General features: G+C 38.3%; 1 protein-coding gene across 1 annotated transcript in view; it reads left to right on the top strand.

Moving 5' to 3' along the window:
* The window catches only part of vstm2a (V-set and transmembrane domain containing 2A), a 144,585-nt gene extending 136,345 nt beyond the window's left edge, over positions 1-8,240 (top strand). The window contains exon 5 of the mRNA XM_041814346.1: positions 5,404-8,240. Coding sequence (XP_041670280.1) covers positions 5,404-5,480 — 77 coding nt within the window. The 3' untranslated portion in view covers positions 5,481-8,240. The remainder of the gene's footprint in view (positions 1-5,403) is intronic.
* Positions 8,241-18,925: the final 10,685 nt, after the last annotated feature.

Genomic DNA, 18,925 nt, shown 5'->3' with positions numbered 1-18,925 from the left:
GACCTCTGTTAATTTTTTGAATAAATATTTGAGGTAGAATTGCCCCAAACATTGATTTTCTTAACAGCTCATTGTAGTTGTAAAGCATGAGTCCAACTTCCAACCATGATGGGACTAAGTTAGTAATCTGTTCACTGAAGAGCAGGTCTTCCCACTGCTGTGTGCTGAGGAGGAAGATGCACATGGGCAGTTTTTTTCTGCTTCAACTGCAGGATCATTGCTTGACCAGTTCTGCACAATCCTGAGAAATTTTGCCACCATAGTCTTGTTGTATGGAATAAAATCAGTGAAATGTGGGATAATTTCGATGAAGGATGTAGTTTAATATTTGCTGCTGTGCAGACAGAGTGGCTCAGCTCTCTCAGCCAGGTGGGTGCTGAGCTAAAAAAATAACATAATCGTCAAATCATTGAATCCTTTCCATGTTTCCCTGAGATCTGTTTTACAAAATGTTTATTGAATCTGCTCTTGTAATTGTTGCTTGGTTCAGAAACCTTAACTCCCATCATCTTGGTAGTCTTGCTGAGATACCGGGAAAATCCAGGGCAGTTATTAGGCCAGGTTAATGGCCATTTATAACAGTCTAGTCCTGAGGTGGGCTAATGCTCTACTGGATTGGTCAAATCATCCGCTTCTGACTGACTGTGACCTTTTTGCCTCAGGCCGTTGTTTTAGGGCTCCTGTGAGGAAGATTAAAAGGTGCAATTCATTTACTAAATGGCAATTAGCCCTAAGGTTGCTCTTCTTGGACTATTATTGCTCATTTGCACACCTCCACATTCCACTTTGTCATACTGGATGGTAATTTCCATTTTGTTCTGAGCTCCTGACTGATTTTATTGTTGATGTTGTGAATACTCTTTTTTATATTGTCTTTTTCTGTCTTGCTTCAAGCTTTTTTTTTTTTTTTAATTCAGTCTTATTGAACAGTTTTTGTCCTTGTGTAGGTTGTTCTTTTGCAAGAATAGGCTGGAAAGGAATTGTTCAACTTCTCAAAAGTATACTCAGTCTTGCCAGTATGGCAATGTAGAAAATAACCATACATCACCCAGGTCTGACATAGTCATAATACACTATGTTGACTGCAACATACATGTTTTAGTCATATAGCAATAGTTCCTACCTGTGCACTTAGCATCTCTAATAAGTCCATCTTTCCTATAAGATCCATTTCTGCAACAAAGGGATCTTCAGTCGTTCTGTTAGCATGGTTGCTCTGTTGTCAGCTTTGATCCTGTTTGCTGTAGAAGGAAAACACTCCACTGACCAGCCATACTTTAACAAAGTGTACCATAAACCACTTAGCAGAAAAAGTCCTCCCTTTTCCACTTACTGTTTTCATAGCTGGAAAACCATACAGTCTTAGCTGGCATGTAGGCTAATCTATTGCCAGAAATGTCTGTAACCTCTGAGGTGGCCATTTTGGTGTCCTTTGATTCAGTCGCTGCATGCTCTGCAGGTGTCACTTTCAGCTGCCCTGCAGAGGTTGCACTTGTTGGGGAAGGAGAAACATCCTCCCCAGGTGCAGGCCTAGTGTCTGCCAGACCTCCAAGTCTAAGCTTCTTTCAGAAATTAAGCAGGGAGCTCTGTTTTATCTTAGTAAACTAGCAAGTGTTGCATTGTTCAGTGGATATCTGCAGATCAGTTAGTAGTGCTTGCATGTCAGCAGACTTTTAGTATTTTTTAAATAATTTTGATTTCAAATGAGCATATAACATTATTAGAAAACATTAGCCTAACATCAAAACCATCTCATTTTTAGCTGTGCCAGTGTGGATAATTAGTTTTCATTTTCTTGCTACATTAGTGTCTCTTACCAAAAGTACGAGTGCACATTGAAATTTTCTATCTGTAAAAAAGAAGAAAAAAAAAAAAAAAAGAGGTAGATGCACTGAGTGGCATGTAATGTGCTATCGGGGTTTTGGTGGGCTCCAGAAGACTTTCAGGTTAAATTTGGGCCATGACATAACCTTTTGGTTAGGTTGTACCTGGGGTCTGGCCATTGGCTTGTTTACTGTCATTCCCCCACTCTGTCATCTGTTTTCTGACTCTCTGACACTGTCCTGCTCTATAAAGGCAATTAAAGCCAAATAATAGACCAATAATAGACCACTATAAAAGTAGCAAAATCTGACCTGTTTTGGAAGTAATCATCTGAAAAAGAAAGCATCTGGATTCATAATTTGGACCATGATCTGCTATTTTTTCAAGACAGTTTGGCTGCTGACTGCAGATCTCAGGCAAATCCTCTAGCAGATCACTACTGAAAGACGCTGCCTCTGTCAGGGTGGAAATACACTCTAAAACTTAAAAAACAACAACACACACACACACACACAAAAAAAAAAAAAAAAAAAAAAACAGACTAAAACTCAGGTTTGGGTTGAGGCAAGGGTTGAATACCAAAAGTTAAAAGTAAAACCTGACTTGCAAAACCTGATTACAAAACATTTAATAAACAGCAAATAAACAGTCTGCTTATAGGAAGAATGCTTGTCCTCCATGTAAACACTAAAGCAGCTAACATAGCTAAGGCTAAAGACAACACAGCTAAGTCAGCTGCATAAGTTATGTGGGTAATGTAGACAATGAAGTTAAAGCAAAAGCTAATGGAGCTACAAATTTAGAAAATTAAAACAAAGCTATTTTAGCTACATATGATATGTGGGTAATGTAGATACATAGCTAATGCAGACCATGTAGTTAAAGCAAAAGATAATGAAATAACAAAAAACGCAAAGATTATACAAAGCTATGTTAGCGTCATAAGATCCATGGGTAGCATAGCTACACAGCTAAGGTAGATAATGTAGTTAAAGCAAAAGCTATAAAGCTACATAATTAGAAAAAAATGAAACAAATTTACGCTAGCTGTGACATAAGATATGTGAGTCACGTAGCTATGCAGCTAACATAGACAATGTAGTTAAAGTAAAAAGCCAATGAAGCTATATGATTAGAAAAATCAAACAAAGCAGTTAGGTAAATAAGATATGTGGGTAGCATAGCTACATAGCTAAGATGGACAATGTAGTTAGAGTAAAAGCTAATGAAATTACTTTATGATAAAAAATAATACAAAGCTATGTTACCTACATAAGATGTGTGGGTAATGTGGCTATGTATCTAAAATAGAAAATGCAGTTAAAGCAAAAGCTAATGAAGGTATATAATTAGGAATATGAAAAAAGCTATTTTAGCTACATAAACTATATGGGTAACAGCTATGGAGCCAATGTCATAGCAGCAAAAGCGACATAATTTTATAAAAGAAAAAAGCTGTTACATAAATGGCTATGTAGCTTTAGCTGTGTTACCAACATAGCTACTGTAACAAAGTTAGCTTTAGCTACAGTGCTTAACAAATTTATTAGACCACCTGTCTCAGAGACCATCCAGCATCATGAAGTGCTTTAATGCGGACTCTTTTATTTTCAGTCAGCTCTCAATGTTTTACCAATTTGAACAGGAATGAGGAATTTCAAACTGAATTCACCTTTTTATACCCAAATTTGAGCTGGCTCACTGGGCTTGTCTGAGAAGTCAGAAATTAATCAAGCATAACATTCAACCGCTAAAACTAATTTTTCTGTTCAGGAATACAAGTAAATAACTAGAATTTGACATATTAATCACGAAATAATAATGTGCTTTACTATTTTTTTCATTTTTTTTTTTGTGAATCAGTAAATTTGAAAATTCATGGATAACAATAATAATTACATTTCTGCATTAAAAATATAATTTTGGTAAAAGAGCTTCTACATATTGATCTATTAACCGTTGCAGAAACATAAAAAATGATTTTGGTTTTACCAATTTTTGTTAATGCTGTTAATTTAGGGCAGCTGTTGCATAAACCTTACTCTGGGTGATGGTCTAATACATTTGTTAAGCACTGTATGTTTACTAAAGCTCACATTGCTAAAGCTAAAGCTCACTCTGCAATGCTGTCTTGGGTGTCAGCCATGTTGGTAGCTATTTATGATTTTAATGCCATTTGGGTCCAAAAGAGATGTAACACTGCACTTGTGAGTTTTAAAAGAAACAGGAAGTTTGAGACGCTCTGGGCCACTGGTCTGATGGTCTGGTATCACTTTCTGTGTTGTTGACTGGTCTCCATTGATTTGGCTGAGGAAATCATTCCTGCTGTACTGAATCAGAGAGTTGGGTGGAGGCCACGAAGGCCATGAATGATCCCTTGCTTCATAAAGGATCACAGAGCGGACTTAACCATATGCTCACAGAAAAAAAAGCTCATCCTTCATGAAAACACAATATCACAGTCACTGCAGCTAAAGCTAGCCTTCATCCTTGTAGTTACTTCTAAAAGGGAAAATTGCATCTCCTCAGTCCTGACGGAGGTGGTGTCTCACAGCGGTGGCGAGCGTCTGAGTGACAGTCTGCCATTTTTGATTATTGTGTGTTCTCTGCCTTTACTGTCTTACAATTGCTGTCTGATGTCAAATCACATCCTGATGAGACCTTCTAAAAGATGTAATCCATGAGCTCTTATGGGTCTATTATGTTTGAAAACAAAACACAGACATGCCATCAGATTGTGTACTATCATGTTTATGTCTTTTGCAATACAAACTTTGCACAAAAAGTTTGGTAGATAATTTTTTTGTTGTAACAATGCTTCCTAGCAATAAATAGTATACCAATGGAAAGCCTGTTTATGTCCTCTTTAAATGGTGCCACTTCTGTCAGAAACATGTATTTGTGGGATGAGCAGCAGAGCTGAGTATGTGGGTGAAAAAAAAAGCCAAATCTCTGCCAGTGAAAAACAGCTTATTTTGCTGTTGCTACTGACTTGTCTTGAGCTGGTACCCCCAGGTGCTGAAAATCAGGTGCCTGATTTTTATCATTGGAGGCAATCTCAGTGCAGATATTAAGATGAGATTATGCAACCATTGGCAATCCCCTATATCCAGTCTGGGACTGAGCTCTATCCTCTAAGACAGCAATGCTGGCCCCCTAGAGCGGGGTTTATCAGAGACTACCTCCAGAATTTTGAAGTGGAGAGTATAGAATGTCCTGCCAGCAGTCCTGACTTCAACCCTATTGACCACTTGTGGGATCAGCTTGGGAATGCTTCAGACTTCAATCATCCAATCCACCAAACAAGAGTTAAAGTGTCAGGATAAGCTGTTTGGAATTGGCAGAGATGATTTGGCAAATTTTCCACAGGGGCAACCCACTTACTCAGCTCTGTTGTGATGCATGTTCCTTATAAATGTGGCACCATTTTAAAGGAAAATAAAGGCTTTCCAATGATATGAGATTGGCCAATGAAGAAATAATCTATCAAACGCAAATCTCTGTACTATTTGTGCTAAATTAAGCTTCACAGTTCTTTTAATTTGTCACATTTTAATCCTTTGTTTCCTCTGTCCTCAGGTACAAGAATATCATCCAGCTATGGACTGGCTGTCCTCCTTCTGGCATGTGGTTTGGTGAGGGATGCCTTGTTATAATTTGAAGAACTGACATGGTTTGTGCCCAGATCCTGCTCTCTCTCTCTGTTTGCCCTCAAAGCGAACAAGAAAATTGCCTGTTTTATTTTTATTTTTTTGCCCTTCCCACCACGCGGACGGCACAGTTGGCCCTCATTTCCCAGCCACCACTGCTCTTGCACCCAGCACATTGTTATTAGCCACTGTAAACACCGGTCACCTTTAAACCAGTCGGATTACCTTTTGTACAGACGTCGACTCGACACCATCTGAGGTGCAAGGCTGCGAAAAAACAGACTCTGCATCTGGTTGGAAAACTCTCATGGAGGAATGACTTTGTTTCGCTGTTCCTGTTCATGTGTTCATTGCTCAAAAGTGAACAAGAAAAAAGGAGAATCTACATTTGTGTAATATATATATGATTCTAGATATATGTTTTATTTGAAACACTGAGAATAACTATATGTGCTGTATACATAGCTCACCTTATTGGCATTGTGAGTAGGCACCCGGCCATCTCAAAGGAACAAAAGTAATTCAGACTGTTACAGTTAACCATCAGGTTTAAATGACTGAATTTGTATTTTCCTTCAGCTGTATTAGCCATCCGAATCTAATGTGCATTATTGAACATCTTGTTGGTGATGCAGGTGTGCATGCTTCTTGGTCTGAAGACTTAAAAGAGGGTAATGTGAGCTTCAAAAGTCAGCACTTGGAGTTCAGTGCTGCAGTATCTTGAATTTAGCTTTATTTTGATGTGCTAGCTTCGGTGTGAAAAAATAGCCCCCTGTCATTTTTAATTTGTATTGCATCCTCGGTAGGAATAAAAAAAGGATGTTACACTTTATGAGTCATTTAAAATCCTAATATGTGACCATTGGGTGATTAATTTTAATCCACTTGCACCATTTTTTAAACGGCATGCCTCGGTTGCTGTGCACATCCCTGGTATGTCTCATTATTGCATAAGGGCGACTGAGTCCTCATCCGTTTTGGATCACATTTCTAGATGTTTTCTTAACTCTACACACGCCAATTTTCAGAAGATATAAGCTACTTTAGGTGTAATTCTCTCCTATTTTTCTCAATTATATATTTCTGCTTTATTTTCAGATGATATATCATAGAGATTTTTATTCACGCAAAGCATTTATAAGCAAAACGCTTTGACAATCTGACACAAACACAGACAAAGGTGTTTTTAGGTTTTATAGCGCAAAAAGCTTCAGATTATTACAGAGATGCAGTATAAGCTATAAAATAAATGGGATTCTTTTGTTGTTGTTAACTTTTGAGCTGGAAAGGGAATCGTGCACCATCCATCAGAAAGGCAGTGGCTCCAACTCAAACTGAAACATTTATGAATAATAGAGTAGGTGATTTATGTCTCAAGAGCTGTAAGTGAATGTTACCCGCCATGAGGATCATGCTGCTGGAGAGCAGCGGTCGCCCTGCAATAAGATCAATATTTTATTTTGGCAGACATCGACTCCTAAGCACATTCTATTTTTGCTCAGTTGGTGCCCAAAATTGACTTTAAAGCATGATTATGTGATCCCTCATATGTTGTATGCTATAATCTAACATTCATACGGATGAATCCGTGTGCTGCTTGTTCTCAAAAAGGCAAAGTCACCACCACATTCTGAGCTTTTATTCTGCTTTGCAGTCAGAGCAACAGTCCCTTCTGTATAGTTGCACTGCAGTCCCAAAGAACTATGGCGGGGAGGGGAAACTTGAGAAGCATCAGCCTCAAGCCGGGGGTACAAGATGTGCAGGTGATAGAGGACAACGCTGTCTAATCCCTCTGGTTGAAAATAGCTTCAGGGTGCGGTTAATCTAGCATCACCATCATATATAAATATATAAGCCACTCTGCAGTGACTGGAAATCAATTACTGTGTTTTAAAATGTTATGTAAAAAAGATTCAGAATGTTTAGTTTCAGCTTATTTTGAGGTATTGAGAATGGATGATTGTAGTGGAAACGTGCCCGGGCACTTTGGAGAGTGTGCGCAGTACGAGCGGACGGTTTGTCCAACCCTCATGTAAAAAGTTACAGATCTGTACAACTTGTAAATGAAATAATCAGCATGTTAACATGTTTTTTTTAATCCATTTAAAAAGGCAGAGGCCAATGATGTTCTGTACTTGTAACAATGGTGTCATGTACTCATATTCAAGTGTTAACAAGTCCAAAGTGGGTTTTTCATCTCTTCAAAATGAACTTGGATAAAATGTATTTGACAAAAAAAAATATCTATCTATATATATTAGAGACATCTCCTTTATAAAGCTTCATCCTAATCTAGGGGACTTTTGGTTTAAGGTCCTTGCAACAAGTAACAAAGATGGAAGCGATGATTGATTTGTGATCAGAGCGATGAAAAAATGACACTGAGTCATGAGTTTGAGTCGTGACCGAGGCTGAATTGCTTGCAAGCAACAAAGCCTCAGTTACCAAAGAGGAGAACAGTTCACGAAGACGGCGAGAGCAGCAGTTCCTTCATCCAGGGATGTTATTTCAGAAACGTCACACAAGCATTTCTCCGTTCTGTTTTATACCCATCCACTCTAGATGTATTTGTTTCTTCTAATGTATTTCATTTCAATGCGGTCCTGTCTGTTTGTTGAGCTGTCAAAAATTCTGATGAATTATAGTTCTCTCTTTTCTTTGGTATTGTGTGAGGCTTCTGTACTGGAACATTGCAACAGTTTGTATTATAATGACGATATCAGAATAATATTTAAATAAACCATTTTCACAGATGAAATTCAAACACCACAGGCTCCCATCTGTTTGCTGGGGAACATACTGAGCTTTAAAAGGGGGCTGAACTGGAAAGAGTGCTGACAATGTAGGGGGGGAAAAAATGGCCCAGTTTCAAACTCATTGGATGCTTTCTTTAGCTTAATCACTTTTCATTTGATAGCGCTGCTAAATGTTTCCAAAAATCAACCATCCCTCATTTATGCAACAACTCAGAGATAGATTGGAAAAGAAGGGAATAGAGAGGATTATAGTAATATAAAACTAGAGCAGAAATGTGTGTTGGCAGGGCTCTTTGGATGACTTAATAAGCATATGACAACAGACCTAATGTGCTAGCTGAGATAAAGATGCTACTGGAGAAAAATGGCAGCTTTAAAATACTTGGTATTAGGCTTTCCTGTATTGGTGTATGATTTTTAAAACAATTAAAAGAGTGGGAATAAATCTGAATGTGTCTCTATGGATTTGAGCTTTCAACTATAAAAATTTACAGTTTCTCACCATGAAAATACTTTTGTGTTCTCCTGATATCTTGGTATCTCTCAAAGTTAGAACACATGTAATGTAAATATTCACCCCCTTCAAAATGACTGACCTAATTCATCAGAGGTCCAGCCAACTGGTGCTAGTAGTGAAATGGGGATCACCTGAGTGCAGGGAATGTGTCTCAAATGACTGTAGTATAAAGACACCTTTGAATGGAAGGTCCAGTTACTGGTTAATCAGTTTTCATGGTCACCATTACACCCTGATGACAAAAGAACACTCCAGATGTTATTGCAAAGTATAAGTCAAGGGATGCATATAAAAACATTTCCAAGGTTTTGAAAATACCCCTGAGCTTGATTATATCCATCATCACCAAATGAAAGAAGTATGGCACGTGTAAATCTGCCTAGATCGACCGTCCTGACAAACTGAGTGAGCATGTAAGAAGACTAGTGAGAGAGGCCACCAAGACACCTCTGACTACTCTGAAGGAGTTACAAGCTTTAGCTTTAGCAGCTGAGATGGGAGAGACTCTGCATACAACAACTGTTGGTCAGGTTCTTCACCAGATACGTAAAGCTTTATGAAAGAGTGGCGAAGCCAAAGACACGGTTGAAGAAAATTCAGATTAAATCTGAAATAGAGTTTGCCTAAAGGCGTGTGAGAGACTCCATGGTCAAGTGGGAGAAAGTTCTGTGGTCTAATAAGACCAAAATTGTGCTCTTTGGGAGGGATGGGAATTGAGAACAGATGAGAACCAGTTCACATTGGTTCAATCCATCAGCATCATTTACATTTATCTTAAAAATTCCCTCATTAATGTCTTGCTTTGGTGTACCTTGAAAAACACTGATAAGGGACAGTCAGTGAAGCAAACAAGAGCAGAGAAGTGGAGAAAGTAAACATGGTGGACAGTCACAAAACAGGTTAAATCAGGCGAAAGTGTGGCTTCGTTTAAAAAGAAAAAAAATGACATGAAAAGAGCAATGTGCAACATCTGTCTGATAGTGATTTCATGCATTCATCTTTTTGCACAAGAACTGTTAATTTTGTATAAGATAGCAATCCATTTTTGTGCATCCAAAAATTTGGGATCCAGACTACAATTATTATTTATTTTAAGGTTTTATCTTTTAAAGAGATTGAGCAGTAGTGTTGTTTTCTAATTCAGGTTCACTTGATGTTTAACATTTTTAGTTATCAAAAGTATCAAAATTAAAGCCAACTATAGAAGTGTGCTTGTCACTGACTCTCACTGAAGGTGGTATACGTATTGTTCAGTGTTCAGAGAGAAACAGACTTGATAAAATTTGAGTTAGAGTTATTAATAGTGAATACCTATGTACTCTAATTTTTACAAAAGATAATTCAAAGAAAAGAGTTGATAATGGCATCAATATCAATAAAATCGCATCAATTCCCATCCCTACTCTTTGGCCATCGGACAAGACGGGGCACCAAACACTGCACATCATTACAAACATGCCATCCCCACTTTGAAGCACAGTGGTGGCAGCATCATGCTGTGGGGATGCTTCTAAGCAGCTGACCCTGGAAGGCTTGTAGAGGTAGAGGGTAAAATTAATGTAGCAAATATTGGAAAATTGAGAACAATCTTACTAAAAGAGAACTGCGGCTTGGAAGAAGATTTATTTTCAAGCAGGATGATGACCCAAAGCATTTGAATATTTGTGGCTGGACTTGAAAAAAGTACATATTTTTGTTTGACACTATTATGTAGAATTCTGTTTTCACTTTGACATTAAAGTGTTTTTTTTTTTTTGTTTGTTTTTTTGTATTTTATTTGTCAACGAAGCCAAATTTTATTGACCATGATTAATTTATTAAACCAATAAAAGAGTCAAACATCTAAGGGGTCGAATTCTTCTATAGCCACTGTACACTGTGGCATTTTAGACAAACATGTTGCAAAGAGTAACACATGTCGTCCTTTTCTCTGCTTCTTTACTCAGTCCAAATATATCTGGGAAAAAGATTCTAACTTTGATAGTTTCCCAAACACAAAACAATCTGGAGCATTCACAAACAGTTCATGTAAGTTTGAGCTGATGACACTAGGAAAGTGTAGCACTTTGCAGGTGATATTACAAATTGGTTCTACTGCAGGTCTCTCGATATTGGCAGTCAGCCTTTATCAGTGCAACCGTGGAGAACAGGAAACTACCCCTCTGTTGGTAAAAATGGGCCTGTCAAATCTCATCAAACATTCATCTGCTTAAAAGACAAGATAGAGGAAAAGGAAAATAAAGGAGAGGGGGAAAATATCATCTTTGGAACTGAGGAGTGATATTGGCAGCAACGGCTCAGCTAATCAGGTTTACTCAATCAGTGAATTCAGACTGCAGAGCAGCAAAAGAGGGGGAAATAGAGGAGCAACAATACAAAATTAACCCTCAGCCCATGTTTGTTAATTCAGCGAGCGATGATGGTTATTTATGTGGAGGGGGAAAGCGGGGCAAACCACCGGCTTGCCTCCGGCGCTCTCATCAAGCCACTGGTTGTGTTGCAGCACAGAAAAAGAATGATGGTGGAGATTATTGTATGACTAAGCCTGTCTGAAGCCTGCATATTCAAATAAGTTGTGCCGTGGCAGTGTCGATGAATCATAGATGGCTAAGATTTATTCCTCTTTTTTATGCTACCATCGAGGAAAAAAAATATAACGGTTTACATTTTCATATGCTCATAAAAAATACATGTTGTAGAGACAGAATCCTCACTGAGAGAGAGCTGATGTGATCCCAGCCGTAACACACTGCACCCCACTGGCAGCACTGCATGGTGGAGGCAATGTGGTTCCCCAGTGCTTTTTTGTTTTTTACACCTCCAGGATGGCATTGTACACCAGATAACATGGAGATCTGTCTAGAACAACATGGAGGCGATGCAGGGGCCTAAAATTGGAGGAGTGGATTTGACATGGAGGACTCTGGCCAGGAAAAGAAAAACAAGAAGCGCTGTCTCTATGAACAACTTTGTGGAGAGGCTGCTGAACAACCTTGGACTCACTAACAGGTAAGCTCAAGTGTTTTCCCATGTAGATTTCAGCTGCAGAATTTTTTCTTTTTTACTCAGCAAATGCCAAGGCACAAAACTAGTAATTTGGCAGTTCCTTCATCAAGAGATTTAACAGATTTTGAAGTAAAACAAAGGCTGACCAAAACTGTTCCCACTCATTTTTTTTTTTTTTTAAGTTTGTTTCCAAAGCTTATTTGCCAAACCTTCTGTGAGGTCCACTTGTTTGTTTTCCTCAGCATGTGATGTGAGCAAAATAATATTACTAACTCCATCTTTTCTTTTCACAGTTGAGTACATTCACATGTCTACATGCAGGCTAATGGTAGGAGTGGAGGAAGAACAGAACTGAGACAAAGAGCACATGCTTGCTGATTTAAAACGTCCACCTTTTCCTGTTCAAAAAGACAGCCTGAAGAAGAAGAAGAAAAAGAGCACTATTGCAGTGCTGGGGATGTCCTGCAGGGAGGTTTTCTTGTCATGGTGATGAAGATAGTGGTGCAATAACAAATTGATAATATACAGATCCACGTTTGAGATATGATAGTCCAACTTGTGTCGTCCTGGAGACAAAACTCTTCAGTGCATCAAAAACTCACCAATAACTTATTTATTTTTTGTTTGATTTTGTCCAATCTCCTTATTTATTTTTCATCAGTTTTTTTTTTTTTTTTTTGGGGGGGGGGGATTTTAATTGTTATTATTATTATTATTATATACATTTTTTTTCTTTTCATCCCTCTCTTCATCTCTCACTGTCCCTCATAAACTACTTGAATATTATCTGTCTTGTTATTTCTCACCAGTAACTAGAAAAAACCCTCACCAATACAAAGCTTTATACTTCCATAACTCCACATTTTTTAAAAAGTGCTAACAATGATGCTGTTCAAAGAAAAAACTGTGTCACACTTATGAAACTTCCAGGGTGTGGACAGCGAGCACCCCATGCTGAGCCTTATCTACCGCCCCCATACTGTCAGCACACACTGTAATAAGTGTACTCAAGAGCTTTTCCCATGTTAATTTCCACTGCAGAAAATCATTAGAATTTCTGAGTACATAAGAGTCCTTTATAATAGTTCTCTGCAAATGCCAAGACAACTAGCCTACTGCAATTTAGATTTTACAAAGGCAGACATTTGGCATCACCTTCCACTCACAGTTTTTTGGTTTCAAAGCTTACTAACTTACTAAACCTCTTAACTGGTGTACTTGTTTTGATCTGATAAATACCATCTCCATGACAACACAGCTTCAAGAAAAAGCTTTATCAAAATCTATTGTTGTGGGTGATTTGAGAATCAGAATGGGGGGAGTGCTCAGATTCTGAGGAGAGTATGACATGTGAACATCTTTGCAAGTGTTCAGTACAACCACTAAGTATTTTTCTTCTGTGTATATCATTATTAAATTAACAACACTAAGTAACAGGTGATTGCCATATTTCTTTATGGAATATGCAGTATTCATTGATTGAATTCTGCACCTCATCATCATTATCATGCAGTTGTCATCATTATAATCAGTTCAGAACCTCTACACGCCTCATCCCGCAACCATTAACTGCTCTTCTTCTTACGGGTCTGAGTTGGTTATTTCAAAGATCTGACCTGTAGTGAAAGACAAAAACTATGCATATGTTACTGCAGTACTTTATTACAATTTTAACCTCTAAGACCCTGCATGCACATATGAGGACATTTCATTCTGGCTTTCCTTCAACACAGTAATCATTTCTGACATTACGTTTTTGAGATGATCGCCTGAAATGTACCATGAAGTTTAAGTAATTTACTTGAAATACTGAGAGGGTTTGCTATGACATGTTTAGGAATTTGCATGGACATTTTTGAGGGATTCTTTGGAATTTTATTTCCAAGAAAAACATGAGTAGGCTATTAGTATGAAAAAAAAACTGAGAATTTCTTCAGATGTTTCTGGGATTTTTTTCCTAAAATTTTCAGGTATTTTTGTGTAAATTTGGGAAATGTGTTTGTAATTTTGGGGAACTTTATTAGATTTGGGGGGGGTTGGTTCAAATTTTCAGGTGTTCCCAAGGAAACTTGAGAGATTTATTTTTTTGATTTTGGAAGTCTGATCGGTAATTGGGAGGATCGTGTCCTTTGAAATTTTTAGAATTTTATGGAAATTTCAGGGAATTTGTCAGGATGTTTGGGGGAATTTTCTGTCAATTTAATGGAATCTTGGGAAATACATTTGGATGTTTTGGGGAGTGTGTTGGCTTTGAGAATTTGGGGAAGTTTTTAAAAAATTTCACGAATTTACATGGACTTTTTGGGCATTTTTAAAATTAAAATTTAGGCTTTATGATAAAGTTTCACTGAAACATTTTGTAAATATTTTTAGAAAAAGTTGGGCTACTTTTTATGGGGAACTTGAAAATATGCTTAAGGACTTTTTACTTCATCTACTTTAGTAAATGAAGTAACATCCTAGTTACTAACATCTACTTTTAGTAAAGACTATTGGGGGAAAATTAGAGACACACTACCAAGAAGTTTTGAAAAAAATGCTTTATCATTACTAGCTTAACCCTTGGATCCTACTATGTCCGTTTTGAGGGCATTCATAATTTTTATCATCATTTTTTTGAGTTGATAGTCACATTTTTATAGATTGAGGCATCAAATTTGGCCAGTTATTATTTTTCTTCATATAAAAAAAAAAAAAAAAAAAAAACTTGTCACCCATAGAACTTGATTGATGCGAAATAGCGCCATCCATCCTTGTTTGTCTGAAATCGGACACCTAGACTTCCATTAAAAACATGTTTTTTGACTGTGTGGCTATGGTACCAAAAAAACTTATAACAACTCTTTTATTGCAGTCAGTCGATCACCAGGGATCTAAATTTCACCATTCCACAGTGATCCAGCAGATCGCGCCAGCACATCATTTTAACCCCTTCGGTAACGCAGACATTGTTTACCTTCCATGGACTCAGGCCATTTGGAGCGCTATTTCACCCACTAAACATCAGCAGAATTAAATGAACTGATTCATTCACTAGATATGGATGTCTGAGAGTGGGCTACATGTGTAAGGAAAGGTTTGTGTGCTCCTACGTGTGTGCTCGGGTGAGAATCTGCATCTATGTTTACAGCCGGACATGCCGTAAGTGTTTACAATTGAGAATGTTACCTCTGAATTCTGCAGTCTGGGACTAAGAAAGAGTGACATTTGGACACTTTCAACTTTGCCTTCACTTCATAGGAAATGGGTGGACATGCATGAGGATGCATGCGTCCTTTCGATCAATAGGTAAGAATATATCATATCTAAAAGATGCAATAAATTTATATATGTGCGTACTTGGCATATTTGTGGTCACATTTTGGTTAGAGGTGGAAATGTGCATGTTTGTGATTCATATCCTACATATATCCTCTGATGCTTTATGCCTGTACATAAAAAAAAAAAAAAAACCTAACATGAACAAATGCATTCGCTTGCATATGATTTGGTAGAGGACAAGGCTCGAGAAAAGGATGGTTAAACTGGCGTGTTTTACGCACCGATAGACTCATCTGTTCAGCATGGACGCTAGCTCACTGAATCCAAGTCATAGGCATAGTATACAATAAGTGGCATAAAAAGGGTGTAACATTGAATTCTTTTGTTTTTGTTTTTTTAAAATATGAAATCTGGCACTACAGAAAAAAAAAATTCCAATGCATCAAAATCAATTTTACCACTAATCATTGGCATGGCCCAGACACTATTTATTGAAAAAAATGTTTTTTTTTTTTGTTTTTTTTTTCTGGATCATTTTATATGAGAATTATGGTGTTTTTGTGTTTTTTTTTACCATAAAAATACCAGTGACATGGTGTACAATAACCAGCAAAAAAAATGAGTAACTTTTTTTTTTTTTTTTTTAGTGGTCAGGGTTGAAGTTGTTGAAGAGATTTGAAGCAGTGAAAGTAAAAAAAAAAAAAAAAAAAAAAAGGCTGAAAAATGATTATTAACACCTTTCTGCATGTCCGTTTTCTGGACAAACAAGGACAGATGGAGCTAAAAAATACAAGGGAGTGAGGGTTAAACTGAAGTGATTAACACATTAATGCATCGATAGACCTAAATATAATACAGTGGTATAGAATATATTTATGTGTTGGTTCTTTCCATTCTGACAAGATAGATATCCAAATACATGCTTTATTTTTCTGCAGTTTTCTTATGATGCTGCTCAGGTCACATAAAATGTATATTGGAAGTGTGAAAGCCTGGTATACATTGTGCGAGTTTGGGCTGTCCCAGACAAAAGATGACCAATCGTGGTGATATCTTTGATCATGGCTCTAACACTGTGGTGCTGTGTTGCACTGATAGACAGGTTAACAGATGGCCGTTGTCATGGTCTTGCAACTAAAGATAGTCTGGGATAAAATTCTGACAGCGTCTGAATTTTAGGATGACCATCTCACAGTGTGACGGCTGCTACAAACAAACCAGGAGGAAGATATGACATAACAATCAACAAACAAGTTAGCCTTTTAATGGAGACAATGCCAAAACGCAGAAATCTGTGGGATTCCTACAAGGAAAATCTCGATCCCAGGTAATTTTCCACACACAAACAAACCTCAGCACCACTGTTGACTTTGCCAGAAAAATCTAGATCACACTGCAATGTCATGCAATTCTGGGGAAGCAGTGTGATGCAGGTACCTGGAACAATTGCTGTTTAATTAAAAATGAAGACAGGACCGCCAGATATTGGTTTCCCAAGTTCTCAAGCCACGGAAAGGAACATTTCAGATGAGCAATAAGGGCAAAGACTGGTTCACTGAGATGCTGGGCAGCATTAAGGCTAAAGCACAGACCTTTTGAAGACAGAAGTTTACCTGCATCACTTCCATGTTTTTAGCATGGTCATGGTTCCTGCCTTGAACAAGTCTTTCAGACTCCTTTCCACGTCTCAGCGACTTGAAAAACAAGTGTGAGGGATTCCTGTCTTGATATTTCACAGAATGGTAGTTGTGGTGGGTCCCTGTACAACATGGCTTCACCAAATTTGTGCAAAAAATGGCAGTCTAATCCAGTAGTTCCCAAATGGTTCGGAAAGGCACACTAGTGTGCCTTGAGCCAAGTCTCGGTGTGCCAAGGGAATACGTACAACCATAAGTACTACAACTATACACCAACTTAAGTTTAGGCAGGACCACTTGCCAAAAGACACACATGATGTGTGGTTATGAATAGTTTTTCTTTATTAGCAGATATGACACTGAATAAGTCAGAGACAGAATAAAGGAGGAGCTGGGGGGGAGGAGGGCTGTGAAAAGAGGCTTGCAGAGGGAGCAGCAGCAAGACAAGAGCAATTTAAATATGGCAGCCTGGTTGGGATTTGCCAATAGCATGCTTATAAGGAATTAGCTTGCAGCTAGCAGCTGATGAGGGCTTGTGCAAAATAAGCTGATCTCAGTTAAATGGCAAAGCTTGACTCTCTAGCCTGCCGGAACTAATGCTATACACATGATTTACTAATGCAAAATGTTATTTTGTATATGGTTTTGGTGTGCCTTGAAGTTTTGGCTTGATCTTGGGTGTACCTTGGATAAAAAATGATTGAAAACCACTGCAATAATCTATATCTGTCAAGCAAAGTAAACAGAGGTACTCTGTTTGTTTTCACCTCCAGCAAATGACCACACCCCTAAATACCTGTATGTGTGTCTGAAAGAATTCCAGGTATTTTGGGGGTTTTACTAATAAAGAGTTTTAAGTATGGATTACTGAAACTTTGCTCAAACATCACAGCTAGTTGTGGCCAGATTTGAGCTGAGTTCCACATGGATGAAGGGACATTTAACGTATGGGACCTCGATGCCTGCAATTCATGTTTTGTGCAATTCATGCCAACCTGCTGTTATCCTGGCTAATTTGGACGTCCCAGAAAATGAGCACAAATCACCCGCGTGCTTCCACAAATGCTGACCGGTACGTCTGACTTAACAGGATGAAGGCTCCTCTGACGCCGTCTTATTGCTGCTGTTGGGATCTGGTGGCTTTCAAAGTGCTAACAAGCAATTCTGCCAGAAGACACTTCAACAAAGGCAGAGCAAATGAAGGGCATTAAACTTTGCAAAGTTTCTTTTGCTTGCCGCTCTGTGTGTGTGCGCGTTTGTAAGTTTTAAGTGTGTGTGAATGGTGCTGCATTATTTATTTGCACTCATTAAAAGTAATCAATTGAAAGTGGCATTGATGTAAGGGTCTTTATCGGGCTTTCAGGGATCCGTCACTGTAATGTACCGAGTGACTTTCTAACCCTGCTTGATTGTTTTGTTCCACAAAACGCCCAAAGGAATGGAAATGTGTTTGTGCACACCCATAAATGCTAAGCATCCCCTCTGTGCAGGGGGGGATTTATGAAGCCCAAAGGCTTTGCAAGAAAATCATATCAGCTTATCAGACAAAAATGTAGTGCAGCAGAGTAAGGATGCCTGTCAATGAGTGAATGCAGCCAGGACTGTCAGTTTGAATATACGCATACAAAGCTCAGAGTTTAACCCAACATCAGAGGAATAAAGCACTATAAGGGCAGTTATAGAAATGCTGCATCTCTATAAATGAGTGGGTGTTGATTGGAAAAGAGAGCCCAAGAGAAATGAGCACTGGATGTGTGACAGAATGTGGAGCCTGCCTCATTAAACCATAAAACTGTGGACAGGCATGTTCGTCTTCCTGAGCACTTTCCTCACATGTAAACAAACAAATTAGCACCAATTCACTATCAATCAAAGCTGCTCGGAGATTTGTGTGTGTGCGCATCTAAGTGTTTGGGCCTACAGTAAATTGTTGCGTCTTTGTATTCAGCATGCAGAGAGAATGCCGTGCTGCACTTCCAAATCTAAGTGCCATGCAAAATGGAGGACCCCTCCAGCAAAATCTTCCTTGCTCCTTCAAATCCTCGCAGGATGCCATAGGGGGGACGCGTGAAGGAAGTGAACTGCATACACAGGAGGATGGAAGAGTGACACCCTGCTGTCAAATCAATTCAAGGTTGTTGTGGGGCATCTCAGGTACTGAAAACAAATCAGTGTCATGAATGTGAGAGCAGAAGACAGATCCCTTATCTTGTCACTGCGTTGTTGCCTAGTGAACCCAAGTAAACTGTCTAAATTGCACTTAAATGACTACAT

Source organism: Cheilinus undulatus, linkage group 19 (assembly GCF_018320785.1).
Source record: "Cheilinus undulatus linkage group 19, ASM1832078v1, whole genome shotgun sequence".
Taxonomy (NCBI): Eukaryota; Metazoa; Chordata; class Actinopteri; order Labriformes; family Labridae; genus Cheilinus; species Cheilinus undulatus.
This window is presented reverse-complemented; position numbering and strand designations above follow the sequence as displayed.